This window comes from Mastigoproctus giganteus, chromosome 3 (genome assembly GCF_048544385.1).
Source record: "Mastigoproctus giganteus isolate SK-2022 chromosome 3, ASM4854438v1, whole genome shotgun sequence".
NCBI classification, from domain to species: Eukaryota; Metazoa; Arthropoda; class Arachnida; order Uropygi; family Thelyphonidae; genus Mastigoproctus; species Mastigoproctus giganteus.
This window is the reverse complement of record NC_143577.1, coordinates 43,092,892-43,113,618: the sequence shown is the minus strand read 5'-3', so window position 1 is coordinate 43,113,618 and position 20,727 is coordinate 43,092,892. Positions and strand designations below refer to the sequence as shown.

General features: G+C 37.0%; 1 protein-coding gene across 4 annotated transcripts in view; it reads left to right on the top strand.

The window, feature by feature from the left end:
- The window catches only part of LOC150087907 (uncharacterized), a 172,297-nt gene that overhangs the window by 147,864 nt on the left and 3,706 nt on the right, over window positions 1-20,727 (top strand). For all 4 annotated transcript variants that reach the window (XM_090369263.1, XM_090369264.1, XM_090369266.1 and 1 more), the window contains exons 3-4: window positions 18,969-19,060; window positions 20,130-20,266. In XM_090369263.1, the coding sequence (XP_090225389.1) occupies window positions 18,969-19,060; window positions 20,130-20,266 (229 nt within the window). The remainder of the gene's footprint in view (window positions 1-18,968; window positions 19,061-20,129; window positions 20,267-20,727) is intronic.

Here is a 20,727-nt window from a genome sequence, read left to right as displayed (position 1 = left end):
ACACTGTAATTTGCAAAACTTAAGCCTTTCTTCGTAAGTGCAACCCTTTATTCCATTCACTAATCTCGTTGCCTTTCTCTGTACTCGTTCCAACAGCTCTAACACGGTTCTATAAGTCGTTACCTAATATAATTTTTATTAATGTATAACAAATGTCTAATAGAAGGGCTGTTTCCAACGCAGTGGAAGATTGCATTATTGAAGTTAGTTAGAAACCCTGGGAAGCCACTATCTGAACCTAAATCATATCGCCGATTGCTCTTTTGGCAAACCTTGGTAAAATCCTTGAAATGTTAATGGAATTACGGGTAACCGACCTGCTAGTGCAGCAGGATATGATATCGCCTCAGCAATATCGGTTCTCCTGCGAAATCCTGTGAAGATTGTCTAGTGGCGTTTCGAACACATATTGAGAGTTCTACATCCAAATATGAATTAGCAATCTACGTTGATTTCGAAGGGGCATTTGATACAGTTTGGTGGGAGGCAGCGATGGGACAGTTAAGAAACACCGATTGTTCCAAGGAATTATATATGCTTTTCAACAGTTACTTTTCAAATAGATATGTACTAATGAAGTCCAAGCACTTTGAGTTACGAAAACAGGTTGTGAGAGGGTGTTCTCAAGGCTTCGCCTTGGGACCCCTTATTTGGAACCTAGTCTTACAGAATTGGCTGGTTCGCGCGTTCCTTAATTGTAAGGTGCTGGCATTTGCAGATGATCTGGTAATTATAATTGCAGGACGATCTTGCTCACTCTTAGAACAGAGAGCTAGTAGTGTGCTGACAGACTTAAGTTCTTGGGCTCAAAGCTATAAGCTTGCTACTAGTCCTTACCTATGGTCCTTGATACCAAATACCTTGGAACTATTGTGGACAGTAAGTTATCATTTCACCAGCACTTATTATATTTAAGCAATAAAATCAGGAAATTTTCTGATGCTCTCATTAGAATTTCAAAGTCTGACTGGGGCCTGTCACATAAAACACTGTTTCTGTATTACAAGGCAATATTCCTTCCTATAACTACGTACGCTGCAGGAGCCTGGTTCCACAGAGTTAAAATAGCTACGTTTCGGGCCAAACTAAATTCCATACAACGCATCATACTTCTTGGTATTCTAAGAGTGTGCAGAACGGTGTCCACTCCCGCGCTGCAGATGTTGGTCAGAGCGCTACCCTTGGATCTACATTTGTTGTATCGTGGTTTTTGGTACCGTATTAAGAGGGAAATTCCTACAGAACTTTTTGGTATAGAGATCAATATTCGCTCTGCCTGTAGAGGCGACAGGAAAAGATGTATGAATGAAGTAATCAATTTATGGCAGACAAGATGGGATACTATACCTACTGGAAGAGTGACCAACTTGTTTATCCCGAATGTGACTTTTCCCAATGATAAAAAAGTTCACAATTGGTTTACACTTAGTTTACAGTCGTCATTTTTGTTAACAGTGCAAGGGTCAATATGAATGAGAAATTATATGCATTAGGATTAAGTAACACAGACCTTGTTTTTGCCGGGCCATGGAAGGCTGGCAGCACATACTATATGATTGTCGAATATATGACAATGCCAGGACAGCGATACGTGAAATTCTTGAAAGTATAGCTCCAGGAGAAGAAGCTATATTTTGAAGAGACTCTAGTAAGTTTCAGATGTTCCAGGTATTTGCTAAGGAAGTGTTTGAACTAAGGAAAAGTATGATTTCAGTGATACGAGGTTGATAAAATCCATCTAGCTGGAAGCATCGATGTGTTTTGATGCTGCCGTTCTTAATGGTTGCATAACTGGAAGATCTATTCTTCTTTTCTTTATCTCTCTCTCTTTTTTTTTTCCCCTCTCGGTTTTGATTATTTTTTTTTTTTTCTTTCTCTTCCTTTCGGATTTTTTCCCCCTTTGGGATGGGCCCCAGAAAAGGAATTTTTATTTTATTTATTTATTTATTTATTTTTTTTTTTTTTGTCTCATACTCTGAGACCATAGGTGTCCCATCTACTGGAACTGGCCCACCTTCCCGTGGTGTGGATGAGTACCCAAAATCATCTGTCCAGGTGACTGATGCTTCTGGTAGCCAAGCGGCCGAGCATTACAATAGAACACACATAATACACACAAACCTACGTCATTCACATATCCGGCCCATTTGTGGTGATACTGTTCTTCACAGAGATACGAGACGGAGTTGAACTGACGTTCTCTTACATAAACACATGTCCACATGCTCGTAAGCCATGCATTGGAAGCCATTTTATGTATGTGGTCTTGATGGAGGCCATTGTAGTGTCTACCCTGGAGTGCCTTCTTTGCCCATCTTTCTAACTTCGTTTGTTCTATTTGGGCGGGAGGGGACTCCTTGCTTAGGTTGAGTGGAGTAGGCCGCTTGTCTATCTTCCTTATGGCCTGGTAGAGTGCTGCTGTGTTTTTCTGAAAGTAATCCTTCAGATTAGCTATCGCTGTCTTCTGTTGCTCGGTTAGGTCTACCAGATCCCTTCCTTCTACTTTCCCAGTTATTGTCAGTCTCTGCATGGCTGACTTTGGGTGGTGTTGCCAGCTCCTGGTCATTATTGTCCTTGTCTTCCTCATGATATCATCCAGCTCGTTGTTAGTCCAATCTGTGATCTCGAAGGAGTATGTTAGCACTGGGACCGCATAGGTGTTTATGATTTTAACTGTGTTCCCTCCGTTCAGTTTTACTTTGAGCAGGCTTCTGAGTCTCTGATGATATTTTGCAGTCAGGCAGGCCTTGATCCCCTTGTGCTCTAACTGCTGAGTCTGCATCATCACCAAGTATTTGTAGGTCTCTCCCCTGTCATGGCTTCGATCCCTTTATAAATAAATAAATAAATTTTCTGTTTATACTCCGGGACGACCAAACGATCAAAGGAGTTCACAAAATAGACAGAATACAAGAAACAGCACCGTATTTAGCAGTCATTCAAGGCACGTGTACTTATTAACCCGCGCACTTGACCACTCGGCTACTTCCCGGGTTCAAGCCCGTGACTACTGAATACAGTGCTGTTTCTTTTATTCTCTGTACCTTGTGAACGCCTCTGACCGTGTGGTCGTCCCGGAGTATAAGCAGAAAATTTAACAGTCTGCAGCTAGTAGTTTCGGCCGACTAATTTCCCCTGATGCAATCCGTGGGTCTTGCATTTGTCTAGACCAAATTCCTTATATCATTGTTGAATTCTTCGGTGATCCGGAGTAGGTTCTTGGTTGCCCCTTAGAGCTTGATGTCATCCATTTACATCAGGTGAGAGAGAGTGTAGATATTCTTTCCTTCCTTGAGGTTATATCTATACTTGCTGTTGTTGAGCATGGTGGACAGCGGGTTGAGTGCTAGACAGAACCACAGTAGACTCAGGGTATCTCCCTGAAAGATTCCTCTCCTGATGGGGATCACTCTAGTTGCAATATTTATGACCTTAATGATGATACTTCATTTCGCCATGGTTGTTTCTAGGAAGTTTTTCACTGTCGGATTGATTTTGTAGATCTTCAGCATCTCTATTAGCCAGCTATGAGGCATGGAGTCGAAGGCTTTGCGGTAATTGATGTAGGCCGTGTTCAGCTTGCAGCGCTTCTTGTAGGCTTGGTCTATAACTGTGGCATCAAGGGTGAATTGCTCCTTTTTTTTTTTTTTTTTTTTATGAAAACCCCAAACACAAAAGGTATCAAAACCTATAGTACTAGTACTTAGTACCGTGCATGGGTTGAAGGAGAAGTATGGGGGGGAGGGGGATGCCGGAAACTTTGCTCTAGAGAACTAAACATGGGTTTCACCACTTCAAGCCTCCAATAAGCAAAGTGGTGGTATTTCTTACATTCTTTGCTCATCTGCTTGCATTCTTTCTGCTGCTCGGCCATGATGTTCTGGCTCTCCAAGTGGTCTGATATCTTCTTGGTTATGCAGCTGGTCAGGATCTTGTACATTGTTTAGAGACAGGTGATCGGCCTGTATTTCGCCGGGTTTCTTGTATCTTGGTCTTTAGCCTTCAGATATGTGATATTCGTCATTCGAGTGAATTGCTCTTCTAGGTGCTTATGTGTGTGCAAGTGAGCTTCTTGTACTAATAGTTGTGGACGTTATCTCTTTCTGGGATTCGCTGGTTGTGGGACTTCCTGATAGACTGTTGTACTTCTTCCTGAATCTTCATGCTCCCATTTCTTGTACGTCCTTGGTTTTCTTCCATTCTAGTTCTATCCAGGGGAGTTGGCTGTTATGTCTTACTTTACTTATTATTATTATTTGATTCGGCTAGTGCGGCAAAAGCTTGCAGCTTCCTTGCACTCTATGGCTAATACTTGGCCTCCATAGTCGAATTTTCAAACGGGAAGTTGATTTCTTATATTCTCTCTATCTTGTGAACTCCTTTGACTTTCTGTGGTCGTTCCGGAGTATAAATAGAAATTTATTTATTTTAAATCTTGACTGAATTTCATCACTGTTGCAAGGAAATCAGGTAACACTGTAGTAGCTCCTTTGGTACCTACAATCTCTTCTTTGCGTCGGTTCCAACGCGATTTTAACTGCCTGTCCCTGAGTCTGTTGTCCCTTCTATTGCTCTTAAAAACACTGTTACCATCTACATTCCTGTGAACTATGCAATGGGTAACAGTTTTCCGAACTTGATGTGACCCAATATATGTTGGACAATATGCATACATTATAGTGTGTTTTAAATTTCGAAATCATCCTTAAATCGAACAATCCACATTTACCAGATCGGATGATAACTACGTATTTAATTTAATTTAGATATTTTATACTCTGACTTCAACTGTTTCTTATTATATTATTAAAATCATTGATATGTATTTTATTATAATAAATATTATATACTACTGATTATAAATTTTTAAGCAAGAAAAATTTTAATTTTAAGATTTACGTTTCGAAATTCAAAAAAAGAGATAAGTTTGCAAGGAATTTCGGTTAAAAGGGAGAAAACACATTTCCGGTATGAAAATTGTTGTTTATCAAAGGATCCGGGACTGCAAGCGCGTCAATGCGCCATCTGGGAGAAGCCTAATAACTACACATTGGAACTACAACGTAACCGCCTGTTGGCTTCCTGGTAAATAGTCTCCTGTCACCTGTTATTCTCTACGCACATTTCCGATTTAATTGATAATGGACAGGAAATAGAAGACAAACAAAAGTCGATTACGTAGGAATGTGGGTTGATGTTCAGCCATTCTTAGAACATGTCCATTGAAAAAGAAAATCGAAAGCATAAATCTAAAGACGTCTGCAACAAAACATCCCACTGCAGTCAGTAGAATTCGAAAAAATCCTGAAAACGTACACTACACCTGATTCAGTATAATATAGGCAATAGCATCTGTATTGTTCTTTTAGAAAATGTCACAGATAAAAACAATGCAGGTGCTTATAAAGTTGGTGCTTATTAAAGTCCTTTTCCAGTTTTAAAAATTAATAACTCGAAAACTGCACAAGTTTTTCTTTTGCATTGTAATCAGTATGTGAGGAATTTTACAAAATAAAAAGATTGTTTAAAATTTGACCACCAGGGGGCTAAGCGATAATTAGTTCTTGCGATCGTTACAAAAAGGAATGCTAACTTAGGTAACCAATTCCAGTAAAGTTCAATTTAAAATGTTGCCTAAAGATACAGTACTTTTAATTAAACCTTTATTACAAGAATGGTGATAATGCTATTGAAGCTCTCAGATCGCATCAAAGACCGAAAAAAGTCTCAAGGCTTCCTTGTTCGAGAAGAACAATATTAAATATTGTAAGGCGTTTCGCAGAAGGTTAACTAACTCCTAAGTCTAAAAGTGGTCATCCGTCAGCATTATTATTATTATTATTATTATTATTATTATTATTATTATTATCATTAGCCATATGGTGCAAGGAAGCCTGAGGCTTTTGCTGCACCAGCCAAAAAAAAAAAAAATTCTAATTTACCCTAAGAGAGAGAGAAAAAAGTAGAAGGAAATCATCAAGGAAGAGAAGAATGATGATATCCAGCTCAGGACCCTGGGTGTGCCAAGCCCATGCTCACCAGATGTGAGCCCCTGGAGCATTTCAAGAAGTGATTCAAAGAATGATGAGTTGTAACAACACCGAACCCAATCAAATTCTTTGACAATATCTAGTGCTTGCCATGCATCTCGCCTGACTGGTATTCTTTGGAGCATGGTACGTGCCTTCAGGGGCGTATTCAGGGGTGGATAGAGGGGGAATATTCCCCCCCTCAACCAACCAAAAATTTGAAATTAAAGAAAAAGAACGCGGGAAGCATTCTAAAAAAAAAAAATCTAAAAAGCCTGGTCACCATGTCCCCTTACGGTGATACTTGGACCTGATCGCCATGCCCCTGCACCCTTAAGATGATACCTGGGTACGCCACTGCGGTGCCCTCATGGGTAGCACAATTGGTACAATCATCGCTCTTTCCACCTTGCGTGGGAAACAACTGAGTTCGAATCCCGTCCATGACGCGACTAATTTTTTTGGGTCCTTTTCACAACTTGTTGTTGTTGTAGTTGGAGATTATATGGCGCAATGGCAGCTAAAGGCCATTATGCTTTTCTTTCTTTTTTTTTTTTCCACAACTTGGCTGAATTAGTTGGTCTCAGGCGAGGTGGTCTTTCTCCCGGAAACTCAAGTTGTTCTTCCAGCAAACAGCAAATCGAAATAAAAAACACGCAATTTATAAACATTATGGACGTCATAATATGACCTGCGTTCCTGATGCGCCTAAAACCTTACAACAACCAACCAACAACCATGGTACCTAAGCGTGAAAGGTAGACCTACACTTGTTTCCCCATAAAATCAAACATCTCCATCGATAGGAACCACAGAACTGTCAAAGACATCGTGATTTTCCCTAATAAATAACTGAGAAGCCTGCGCAGGATCCTGGATGGTTATTTAACGTCCTATGGACGGATGTCGCGCACTTTCACCTTCATGAATCTATGATAGGCACAAATTGTTGAATTTGGGTTAGAGAAAACCCCCTTGTGTTCACGTTGAGGACTCACTTCATTCCATTCATTTAAAGGTTACAATACGGTATGGATTTACGGCACATGCTGTTATTGATCCCTATTTGTTTGAAACCACAGTCTAGGGCATTTTTAGATGTGTACAATTAACGACACGCGCTATCTCAGCCCACTGCGGGACAAAATTATCCCAGGGGTTAATAAACGTGTTTTATATGGAAGCTTGACGTTTTATACAGGATGGTGCTGTGCCCAATATTGATAATATTATCAAAAAACTCTTACAAGAAACCTTCATGGAACAGAATTATCAGTTGCCATTTTCCACCTTCTTAGCATGCAAGATCTCTCGACCTAACTCCAGCAGGCTTTTGGTTGTGGATATATCTGAAACACAAAGATTTCTTTTCATCTTGTTTCAGATTTGAAGGACGCAATCCGTCCAGAAGTAGTGAACGTTCCATTGGAAATTTTGAAGGCAGTTGCGGAAAACACAATACCTGTCTTGATTACTGATTAGAAAATAATGATGGATTTTACAGTCAATAAAATTCGATTAAAAAAAATTTACCTTTATGTTTGTTACTTTTTAAATGAATCACTTTTCGCACTCCCCGATGGTCAAATTTCGAAATAAATTTTTTTTTGTTTATAAAATCCCACCTATACTGATTACAATGCAAAAAAAAAAAAAAAATCGTTTTTCGATGCGATCTAATTTCACAATTATTAATATTTTAAAACTGGATAAGGATTTTATAACCACCCCGTACATAAATAAAGAGGTGGGAGAAAAATATACTTTTTAATTATGCTTTTCTATTAAAAAATTGTATCGCACCGAATTCCATATTAGTCGATGATGGAGATGGATGCACAGTCTATCGCCCAGTAACATTATTAATCGTATTGTGAGATTTTCTTTAATAGAAAGTATAATAAGACATATTTCTTCAAATAGTTTTTATCAAAGGAAAACGAAAACTAAAAATGCACACAAGGTGGATGAATAACTCGAGTTTCTGGGTCAAAACAATGCAACCTTCACATCAGACCCACTAACTTGGTCACGGTGTGGAAGAACAGCATTCGTGACTATTGTACTAGTCGCGCGGTATTAGCACTGAATACAATCGTGGTCTTTCACACTGTATGTAGCAGGTCTGAGTTCGAATTCCTTTAAGATGGGAATAATTTTCATGACCTTTTCCAATAACGTGAGCGAGGTGGTTAGTCTTGAGCGAGAGGGGAATGAGTTTTCCTCCAGTTCTTAAGTCCTCGTTTTCATTCCTCAAGACAAGCAAACCGACTACAGAATAGTCGCAAATTATAAATAAAGAACACTAACACCTCATGTCCATATTTGCATCTGCACATATTCTAAAAACAAGCAATCACAGTCCAAACTGTAATGATGGTAAGAAAAAAATCGCTATGGTCGGAGTTCGTCTAAACAACCGTTATTGATGGAAGATTCTGTCACCTTTTGATCGAGGCTGCTGTCAGTTAGATTTTGCTTTTTTAATTCTGTTTAACATATCTTCAACTCACATAAGTTAGTCTATTTATAACTTGAACACGGGTTCCTTTTTCTCTTGATTCTGAATATCAGCTTTCATGTGATTACTTGCGATAACAATCCTTCCCCGCCTCTCTTCTCTGAATACTCCAATCTTAGTGGACTCTCGCCTTGTGGACATCGTACTATGAAACTGAAGTGTAACCCGTTATTCTCTTATCTCACCTGCGAATAATACGCTTGCAGGTAAAAGATAACAGCAGGTTTCGGGAAGGATTTAAGGCTGTCTAAATGTGATTAGCCTTAAATCAGGAGTGAACTACATGGATATTTTAATTGGGTGCCCTCATTTAATATTATAAAATTATTTCGTTTAGAACTGGATCACAGTTCTAAACGACATATAGCATGTACAGCTCTTTGTAATACACCCTGTACATATCGTGAACTATAGAAATAATGTACAAGGGTATGATGCACAAGTATTCTACAAAAGCGCCAGTTGTATCGTTATTATGAATAAAAATATGCCCGACTTTGAAGTAACTCAGGTGCACTGCCTGATCTTCGACATCCGAAGTTGTGGAGTCTCGTGGGATGCCAGGCACATCAGGAAATTAAACGCCGACCGTAGGAAATTATCTTTATCGCAATTAGAAATCTCATTACAACATCGAGCAACTCCTGGAGCTTCTAAGTGAACGCGCGTGGTATACACGCATGCGTTGGCGGTCCCAGGCACTGACGTCATAAGCAGCTGCCAGCTTTGCTAGTGGCATCGAGGGACACCAGAGCACGTATTTCAGTTCGCAAGCAAGAGATTTCGATAAAACAGCGCGTTGACATTCTGGGAGAGGTAGATCGTGGCAGGTGGCTTTCGGTCAGTCTAGGCAAAGGCCCTACATGTTTGGGACCTCTACAAATAGTCGTATGAAACAGTCGTCTACTGTTTTCTGTAACATGTTGCAAGTTTTCATTGTGGTGAGTTGAATTCTGTTTTTCTATATCATTTTAATTCTTGTTCAGTTATTTTTGATTAGTGGCGGGCGCTGTAATAAATTTTGCTATATGAGAAAAGGCATTAGCCGTGCAAAATATTTCTTATTTCTTAAGAAAGCTGCTGGTTTGCATAAGCAACTTTGCTTTTCAATTCTATTACTTGCGGATCAAAGCTAGCAACTGAAGATTCATATTAGAATCTACCTATCAATCGTTGTATGAGTAGAAGTGTTAACTGATATTAGATCTCTACTTTATAGACTTATAATAACTCTGCTAAAGTACACTACGTGTTATTGATAATTTTCTTAAATAAAAGTGTGTTGAGAACTTCTGAATTGTATTATTAGAATCCGTACATTAGTAGAAATCAGAATTGAAGCTCTGTTCAATTAACAAAGCACATGACATAATTTTTCAGTTTGAATATATATTTTTTAAAAAATGTAGCCTACTTTGGTAACTTTGTATCGATTATCATTAATTTTGGTACAAGTAAAGGAAATATTCAGCCAAAAGGTTCTACTATAGATAATGCTGGACTCGATTTATCACTTCAAGTATCCATCGCATGGCAAAGAAAAATGCTATATCTATAGCGTAACTATTTAAAGACAAGCTAATGTAAATGTCTATTATAAGACTCTTGGCAGAAGCCGACCTGGGTGTGCCAACACCAAGAAAAGGTGCACCTACTTAGTCTTTGACCTTTACCAAACATTGGCACGTTGTTAAAACACATACCTACATTCTTGACAACGGTGACATATTCTACTTGTGACTCGCACGCTTGTTTTGATAGGAAACCAATACAATGAGCTTGCTTAAAAGGAACGAACGCAGAAATGAGATGAAGTGTTAATCGAAAAGTAAAAAGAATTGTCTTTTAACTCCAAATACATGGAATGTGTATATTAAAAACGAAAAAGTTCATTTTCCTGCTGATGAGGACTCCATACGTCCTCATCAGCAACTAACTACCATCATTACATTGTACTTGTAATGATAGTAGTTAGCACTGTGTTGTACATTCTCTCTTTCTTCGTCCTGGTGTTTATTTATTGGTTGAAATCTTCTGCAGCTCAGTTAGGCGGATACGATTTAATGATTAACACATGTAATGGATGTTGATGATATAAAATAATGGTGATGTCACGCAAACATGTCACTAATCTTTGAAGATATTTCCTTATTATTCACACACAGATAATTTATTATGTATCCCAAACGAATTAACAATGGAGATGTAAACAAGGTCAAGCATCAGAACAGTTTAACAAATATATTACTTAAAAAGATTTCCTGTAACATAATGTTCAAAATTCACTGGGAAGAAGAGCAGCATGTAAGCGTTTTATTCAGCAAATTATTTTATAAGATCTGTGAACCTGCATTTCTTTTGAAATATATTTACTAATTAATGGCAGTTTTAAATAGTTATAGTTCAAATGAGGGAATTATAATAATTATAATTTCTTATACAGTATGAACCAAATGTCAGGAAAATTTAAAAAAGCCAATAAAACACTGTTTATTTACGTTTATATTATGTATTATAACATAAAGAATAAAAACTAAATTGGTTATGGTCTTACATGCACCGTTTAAGAAATTGGAGGTTGTTAAAAGAAAACTTAAATGTGACCATGTTGAAGAAATCCATGAAGGAAATCGGTTTGTTGATTTATTTTGACGTTGGGTTCATATTGTATGAAGGATGTAATATAGTTGTATGTTTAAATACAACAAAAAATACAAAAAAACGAATTTTTTTTTTCAAAACCCCAAGCACGAGAGGATTAGAGCCTATAGTACTTAGTACCATGCATGCGTTGAAGGTTGAGAAGATGAAAGAAGTTACTTGCTGATATTAGACATGAATTTCTGTAGATTGTAATTTTCAGGAAATACGTATGAAGGAAGATTGTTCCAGAAAACGAAAGTTGAATGAATAAACGAGGAAGATGAAAAGTTGGTTCTGTGAGTTTGAAGTTGGACAGTAAAAGAATTTTGACTGGTTGCGACTGCTTTAGAAGAGAGAGCGGAAATTATAGAAGCCAATTCAGAAGAACGGTGCCCATGGAAATATCTATAGAAAAAGCATGCAGCAGAAACAGAATGTCTATGAGAGACAGAGAGTGAGAGACTCTGTTAGAGATGAGTCATTAATTAATCTAACTGTCCTCTTTTGAATGGAACCTAGAAGCCTGTTTTAGAGCCACCACCCCAGATGTGGGAACAATATTCCATGTTCCATGGTAGGGCGTATTTGCGATTTATACATCGTGTGAACAACTGTTTGGAAGAAAAATAACACCGAGAGCGAAAGAGAAAACCTAGTTTTCAGATGCAGTGGAAGCAATATTTGTGATGTTGCATTTATTAAGTAAGAAAATTTCTTACTTAGTATGAAAAGGCAAATTGACATAATTAGACCTAAACATTTCCAATAAATAAATAAAATTGGCTACGTTTCAAGTTTCTATTATGAAATCCCTCTTTGTACCTAACCAATATCAATTCATAAACAAAGTAAATATTACACGTGATAAAAGGTGTCTTATTAAAATGTACCGTTTCCACGTAATGTTCATCTCAAGTTTGATTACATTCAGTTAACCAAATGGATAGCTTGAGTATCTGGCCATTTTTGACCAGTACCATCTGAATTAAAATTAATGGCTGTGCTGAAAGTAATAAACTATTTAAACCGTTTTGAAATATGTGTTGTGTAACAGAATATTCGATTATCAACCAGTCATCTTTAATCGTTATAATTTAATGTAACCTTCAACCTCTAAAAGAAGGACGAGTTAAGCCTAAAAAAGGCGAATGGAACGAGAGGGCACCGTGCAGTCTTACACGTATATCCATAACGTCACTGTTTCCATATACAAGTTTATAAACAAGAAATGTCAGTTTATATACAGTAAGCTTTTTTTGGGTAGACAGCATTAGTTTGGGGATTGCGTAACTTGCCTCTCAAGGTGGTAATGACTATGTCATTCTGTCTCTTATGAATTATGATTTCTGAATTTAACTCCCAGGGATTCATTTTTAGGATTCTGGGAAAATATGTCAAAGTTCGCTTTTTGTAGCTGATTTCCAAATTGGTCTCGATGTCTGATGCTCTAACATCCGGTTTTTATTACGTATTTATTTTTTATCTTTATCATATCAAACAGTAAATTCGGCAAGAGTGAATCAAACCAGTGTACTACTGATATGATAAAAATGAGCAAACAAAAAATGGGTACCCAGTAGCATGAAAGAACCCACCCTCGCGTGTCTGAAGAGGATTTGTCTATCTATTGAACAGTGTTTTGTTTAATAAGTCAAAGTTCTTAGAATGAATCGTACGTCACAGCAAGGTTAGAATTCACAGAAGGGAAGAATTTTCTTTAAATTTAACAAGACTGTCTCGAGTGATAAACTTTAAAAGACAGGGTGCTCTAAGAAACTATAATAGTCTATATGATCCCTTATGATTATAAGTTCAACCAAGGGCGGACAACATTTGCTTTTGTTTATTTACTTTGCTAAGCATTTTAAGGAAAGTTGATAGAAAAAAGGCCTCCAGTTTATATTTAATAAAACAATTTTATTATTTTGTTTTAACTTAACAGTCTTAGTTTGGTTGCCAAGAATTTATGTCTATAAAACTAAGACCGCGAGTCGTCAGTTAATCCTGTCTTTAATTTTCGCGTATTCTATTGGTCGATTTTCTTATTTTGAGAGACGAAAAATGTATATTCTCAGGGAAAAAAAACAATGAAACCTTTGCCTAACTGATTTACTCGACTACGTTATGAAAGAAGCCCATGAAACGTCCCGTTTCGAGAGGAAACTGTCCTCGAATTTCCTCTTCGGGAGTAGAACCGGGCCACACAGTGTGTGTGTGTGTGTGTGTGAGAGAGAGAGAGAGAGAGAGAGAGCAGCGAAGCTATCCATCGCTGCCCTCAAGGACACTTAGTTCTTAATGTTTTTAAAACACCAGTCTGTAGAGACCAATTATGTGCAGCCTAAAGTGAAAACTTTCAGTAAATTTAAAACGTATGAAATGCAATTTTGTTTGTGGTATAACAGAGTTAATTCAAAGTTAAGCCTATAGTTTATAAACTTGAAATTTTAAATGTGGCTTAGTCCTATCGACAAATATTGTATAGATATAAAAGTCCTTTGAGGTCGAGTAGAGCCTCTACTGAGATGAAATTCAAATCTTAATTAAATAATTTTCAATCATGGTGGATATTTTATGCCGCAGTAACGCAAACGATGGGGAGATTTTATATACTTTTTCCTAAAAAATTGAAAATTGAATGAAAATATAAAATGAAAGAAATCAGCTTCTTCAAAACCAGTTGTTCGGTTTATTTTTTCGTAATCTAAATTCCCATATTTTCAGCTGATAAAAACATATTCTTAGTGATATTCATTGAAACTTTTCAACTCTATCTATCTTAAAATGTTATCAAGGAGCTACGAGGAATGATAAAAATGTCCTTTCTGACATGTTTATTGAGTTAGTAAACACCAATTCTCAGTTTACAATCTAGCGTATCTAACCTCCGCTTCACAGCTGAAGTTCACCATCCCACATTTTCTGTTCATTTTTCTCTTATCTCCGTATGTAATTTAATACTTTTTGAGACTCTCTCTCTCTCTCTCTCTCTCTCTCTTGGTACAGTTTTGAAACACTTCGCTTCAAATGAGATTTTTAGTGAGGTCAGCGACTAATCGAGCGCATGCACAACGGTCTGTGTCATCTATGGACCTGTGAACCTCCGTTTTTTTGTTTTGTTTTTTTGCATTTTTATAAAGAGAGAGAGAATGACGGGAAGGTCGTGACCTCTATTTAGCTGTTGTCAATCATATCATATTTCGCATAAGCGAACTCGAATACTAGAATATCTTAATAAGTTTTTTTTTCTTCTTGTCTTCGATGTTTGTTGCATTCTTCGAGTACTTTAAGAATTTTTGTTGTCTGTTTGAAGATGGAAAAGATGGCGCTTGCCAAGATTCCACACATAATTTACACTTACGCTAGACCCTATATAAACAATAACGTCATCGCATATGAATTAGGATTTAGAATTGATGATTTATATTCTTGCAGTTCCATGTCTTCCTGCAGTAGCAGACATAATGTACCTTTTCATTTGTTGCTTATAGGCTGTAGTGTCTTATCACTACTTGTGGAGGGGGGGGAGGGCGTTAAGCTGGGTCCAGCCTTCCCTACGTCTGTGGAGCTCTCTGCAACTTGCGTTCTATAATTGGTTTGGACAGCAAATTGAACCACTTTTGATTTTTGCTCTAAACAGAAAATTTCTTTCAGATGTTCGTGTGGAAGGACAAAGATCCTAATCAGTGGACGGGCCAACCACGAGGGCCCCAACCCTGGGTAATCACCCAAGGTCATTCCCATACCTCAAAATGACTCCGACAGAAATTCAAGCTCTGTTTCTACTAACATCTCAGAAATGTGCGTGTAAAAGTAATTACAGGGTCATTCACCCGAAACCAAAAGCTTTATTTATTACATACCACTGGTATGGTACACAACGTTTTGTGAAAGGAGAGAAGTTTAAAACTCAACAAATACCGCTTTTTTCTAGCTGGTTTAATATCAACACTACCAATAATCCAAGATGGTGATTAGCTTATACCAGTATTGTTTCCTCGTTGAAAGTTACTTTTCAAAAAGCACATTTCTTGTATTTTTTCAGTTCATTTGCCCGCGAAGTCCGTTATTTAGAAAACTATGAAACAGGATCTGTTAAAACTGAAACAGGATCTGTCTGCGCTGAACCTCGAAATTGAAGGCCAGCTGTATTGACTCCAGAACTTAGGCAAGTTGTCAGAAATTGGCGTTGCAAAAATGTTTGGAAATTACTATGACGCTTGTCCTCTGGGTTGTTGTAACTCTTGTCACACAAATTTAAACTTCACCCCTACTGCGTCAGTACTGTCTATTTGTTGATAGAACTGGATGATTTATTTTATAAAGTCCAGGTCATTACTTGTCTTTATCTGTTGGCAATAGTTTGTCATATCGCACAGGATTTTTTCATTAAGACACTTCAACGTGTTCTTAACACGTTGGATGGTTGGACCAGTATTCTCCGAAGATACTCTAAATTCCGTGTTGTCTACAGATTTTCCAAACTTTTTGTTTCTTAATCAGCTGAATGACATAGGGTATTAAGAAATATGGTCTCAACAAAATGCCATACATCCTATTTTGCAATAATCGTTACTGCTTCAATGTTTGGAGATCGTGTTTTCTCAAACGTCTTTTGTAGCCTCTGCAATCTTTAGATCTCAGTTCCCTAGAGGAACAATTTTGAAAACAATCCGTGTTTATTTCCGTATTCGTTAAGAAAATTAAAAAACAATAACCAACCTTACCGAAAGCGTTCCTAGAGAAAAACTAACAATATTTGTTTGCAATTTTTTTTCTATAAAAGTTTTTTTGAATAATTATTTGTTTCTTATAGAAAATATATGACTTCGGGGGAACTATATATCATTAGTGATATCCTTTATTACATTTTAATATTATATATATTTCTCTTGTCCTTTTCTAACGTTCATCTTTTCGTATTTGTTCTCTACAGTAACCTAAACCTATGCTTATGGGGAGAAAAGATAATCTAAAGATATAACTCCATCCTTTCCTCATTCCCATACTAAGTTAATTTACTCATTGGCTGACAACTGCTACCGTTACAACGATAATGACTTAGAGGAACTAGTTAAGATGTACTGGATGAACTTATGGAGTAACGCGAAGTCCTACCAGGAAACAACAAACATACATCGAGATATATATAAGTTAATCTTTTTGAGGGCCAGCGTGACGTCAAAATACACTCAGTGCTACGGTTGGAACCGAGCAGTGATCAACGGAAGCTGTGCTATAAACCATATGGCACGGACAGCGGAGGGATTGAGGAAAGACACGAGCACTACAGATATCCACAGCTGCTACATCAAGAGCTCCTGACCTCGGAGATATTTAGAAAAGTTTAAAAATGGAAGTACATTATCCCTGTGTGCTGTACTTTATTGTTAGGCGCCAGTCAACACCATTACCCCTCCTAGTGTAGTTGCTTCCGGAGTAAGATTCTAGTAGTTAAAGAGAACAAGGAAATCGTTTTTTGAAGCAAATGATTGCCATTGGTACTCATTTACTATTTTACATTTGGCTCTGTTCCTAACAGAGAAGGAAATGTCACGTGCAAATGCATCACACACGCAACGGTAGTGAGGTACCTGAGCCACCCAGACATAGATCGTGATTGTTAAATTATTATTTATGTTTCTACTTGCCATTCATTTCCTCTCAATTTATTTTATTTCTCTTGGTAAAATAGCCTTCACCGTATCGATTTAATCGTCATTACTGTTTGGTGTGCTCTGCGTAACTAAGGCAATGCGGCTTCGGTATGTTGTGTCTTTTACTTGCGTTATAGCCTTTGATACGCTTGATGTTTACTGGATGAAAAACCCGATAGTCAAGGAGAAACTATACAATCGCCTGAAACCGAGCAATGCAGCCACGTTGTGAAATAAGTCATAAAAATTCCTTGTGTTCATTGACGGGATTCGAACTTAGATCTTTTTCATCCTGGGATTATATTCACTGTTCTACAGCCAGGGTGTATTTATTGTATGTAGTTCATTTATTTTCCTAATAAAAGAATAAAGTTCATTTTCACTTGCCAATTCATAACTGAAAATAAATAGAATCAGCTCTTTTAAATGCAAAATTAATCATAGCGATAGTTGGAGTTAATTCAATAACTCAATAAATAAGGTTTATTGAGTTTCAAGTCCTGAGTTTCAAGCACTGAGTTTCAAGTCCACGTGATGCCTACGTTTGTATAGCGAGTGATCGTGTTGTTGGGACTGTGTAGATTAAATCAGCTGCTAAGAATAGACATACTGCAGGGTACCCCATGACCTACTGTCACTGCTTCCTTATTTTGGCACTACGAAAATAGCAAAATCAATAGAACTAGTTCTACTTCATCCATCCTTACTTCGGCTGTCCGTTACCATAGTAACGACGGGTGGAGAACAGTTTCGATCAACGACTCAAACTTTGACATACCCTCCTGACGTCATAATGAACAGCCTACGTCACGACAAGGCTCGAAATTACGTCTTGCAAACACGTACCTTTATTGTAATGGTAATGGAGTGATCAAGTTTTTCAGCTGACAAAGGCTATTATGTTTCAATGACAGTGTTATCCATCCCAAACCCTCTGAAGGGTGCAGTTGTGCAAAGAAAGCATAAAACACGGGTGGTTGTATTTTTGAAGCTACCCTATGTAACCTAGGGCGTTTTTGTTGACTCACTTGTGCAGCTTTGTTTGAAATTTGAAATAATGCCAGATTAGTAACACTATGTACAGGTTTTGCATTATTATTAGTGGCTCTGATACAGACTATGCCATTATTTTATAGAATCCCAGAGGTACTAGAAAATAATTATCAAATTTATCATCGTGTGTTTTCATTTCCACTAGTGAACTTCAGTAGTGTGGACTTCATTGTCAAAGTGGTGTTTCGAATCATTTGTAGTTTTAAGAACTGCTATTTAAACTTGACACTACATCAAAGATTTTATTTTCCCCTATTTGTAATTCATTACTTTTTTATATTTTATAATACCCATTCGATCAAAAAATGTACCATTCCTTATTTCGAACAATGAATACAAGGCTTTATCCTGATTATAAAAAATTATAGCGCGTGGTTTATATGATTCACAGCATTTGATTCTTTAAATAATATATTAAATTTTATGAATAATAAGAGATGCATGCCAAATATTAGTATGGGAAAATTACACACATACAAAAAAAAAAAAAAAAATTCCTTGCTGTGACTAGATGATTGCTTGGTATTAAGCACCAAAGTAGCAAAGTCTATGAGAAGTATATTCATCGATTCCTCTTGCTATGCGAAAAATCTGTTTCTGGGGCCGTAGCCGAGTAGTCAAGAAAAGTACACGCGTTTGAATTGACCGTCGTTAGAACTAGTGTGACAAGTAATACTGTAATGCTCTTGTATCCTCTGAACGTATGTAATAATCCGGAAATATAAACAGAAATTCATAAAATCACGCTTTATATATCTGAGACCGACTAACTCGGCCACAGTGTGAAAAAAAAAAAAAAATCCAATGAATGTCCTTCACGTCAATACGCGATTCGACTCAGGCCTCTTTCGCATGGTGTGGGAGGATGGTGATCGTGACCACTGTGCTAACCGCGAGGATGGCGTATTGTAAATTATCAGAATTTATTCGTTTTTATCGTGCCTGAAAAAAAAAAAAAAATTGGCATGCATCTCATGCCAATTTTTATATACTTGTATAATACTTGTATAAAATAAAATATGATGATAATTAAATTTTTTTCTGACGTAATCATATTTTTTTGTACAGCCTGTGGCCAAAACAAAGTCAGCTGAATCGACTCCCACTTGTGCTCGAGAGGATGGAGAAGACAAACAGAACAGGAGGCCCAGAAAAACACTGTAAGTGCAGTTTTGTATTCTGCTTTTTAAATCATAACTAATAAACAGTAGCCTACTTCTCACTCGGCCAATAAAAGAGTCTTCTGAAGAAACACGTATCAAGCATGAATTTTAAAATTTCTCTGGACAAATAAAAATTTCGCGATGCTCATAAAATTGTCTCATTTTAATTATGGGAATTATTTTTCGCAAACTTGGATAAGACCTTTTTTTTTATATACAAATACTTGTATGTAAAATCGGTATTTTCCTTCTCAGCTATGAGTTCTGTTATATCTTATGAAAGCAGCGGTATCCGAATTATACAATGGCGTGAAAAATTCAATGAATTCATTCACTGAACTTTGAGATGTCAATAAAGCTATTCACATTAGAAGCGCTAATGAAAGTCGATGCCCTGCTGGTCAGTATTCCAAGCTGATAAGATCTGACAGAGTCGGATTTTATCAGTCATGTCTATTCATACGTTTATTTACTGGGGGCGGTGGAAAGATTACTATTGCAGTGCAGATTACGCCGAACACTGTGTTATATCAGATATCTAATTGCTAATAATAATAAATTTGACAGATTTTTCTCTCCTTTTCTGTCTGGTACAAATGCCGACACAACACCCATTTTCTTAGTATTGTAACTAGCGTTGTCATGAGTACTAAAGTTACCATCTTGGTAATGAAATATGGTAATGAAATATCTAAAATAAAAGAGCGTTGGTGTTGTGAGTACTTTTGGTCGCAATGGCCAATCGCGGTTTGAAAGCAATGCACTGTTCAAGGGTTGCAAACACTTGTCCATCTGCCATCTTCTTTACACATACTTTTATAATCCTGTCAGTGTGATATTACAGCTGCAGTTAATATGGTAGTCATTAACGTTTTTAAAAGGGACTTTCATCAACCTTTATCTTCCCACTGGATTCTTTGTCTTCATTTTTTTCTGCTTTAGTGTTGAAAAAACAAACCGTTCTTTCCTATTCTGTTGAAATTTCTCTCTTTCGTTTTGTCTAATCACTATTGATTTATAAATGCTGTTACAACTTAGTTAATATGTTATTTGATGTTGTTTTTAGTGCTCAGGACATGAAGCTGCGTCTAAGTTTCCTAAGGCGTCGTCATACTGATACTTCACTTCAACCGTCTGTCAGACCTTCACCAGAGGAAGCTCAGAAGTGGGCAGAATCTTTTCATGAATTGATGGCCAGTAAATGTAAGTAAATCGATATCTGATTTCAGCAGAGATTTAATTTAATTTAATAAGTTTAATCGATAATGGACTCAAATTACATTTCGTATTAAATGGATGTATGTTATTGATCACTGCGTTAGTAAAGCCGACTAGTTTTAACTAATTTTTAACATATTGTAAAGTTACCATCACGAGTTGTACATTTTATACTACAAATTTTTCATTTAATTTCAAAGTTTCTGTAAATTTAAAGTATTGTGCCGTTGAAGTGAGCAGGAGAATTAAAGTATAACTTCACTCGTATTTTAAGTAACTGATGACTTCAAATAGAAAGCAACTTGGACTGTAATAAGGAGAAAAAATTCACAAAATCGAATCTGAGCATACAGGATTAAATATGGATACATTTAATCCCGTATGCTCAGATTGTTACCACGTCTCATACGGAAAATGAACTAAAATGGTATTCATCTCATAGAGTT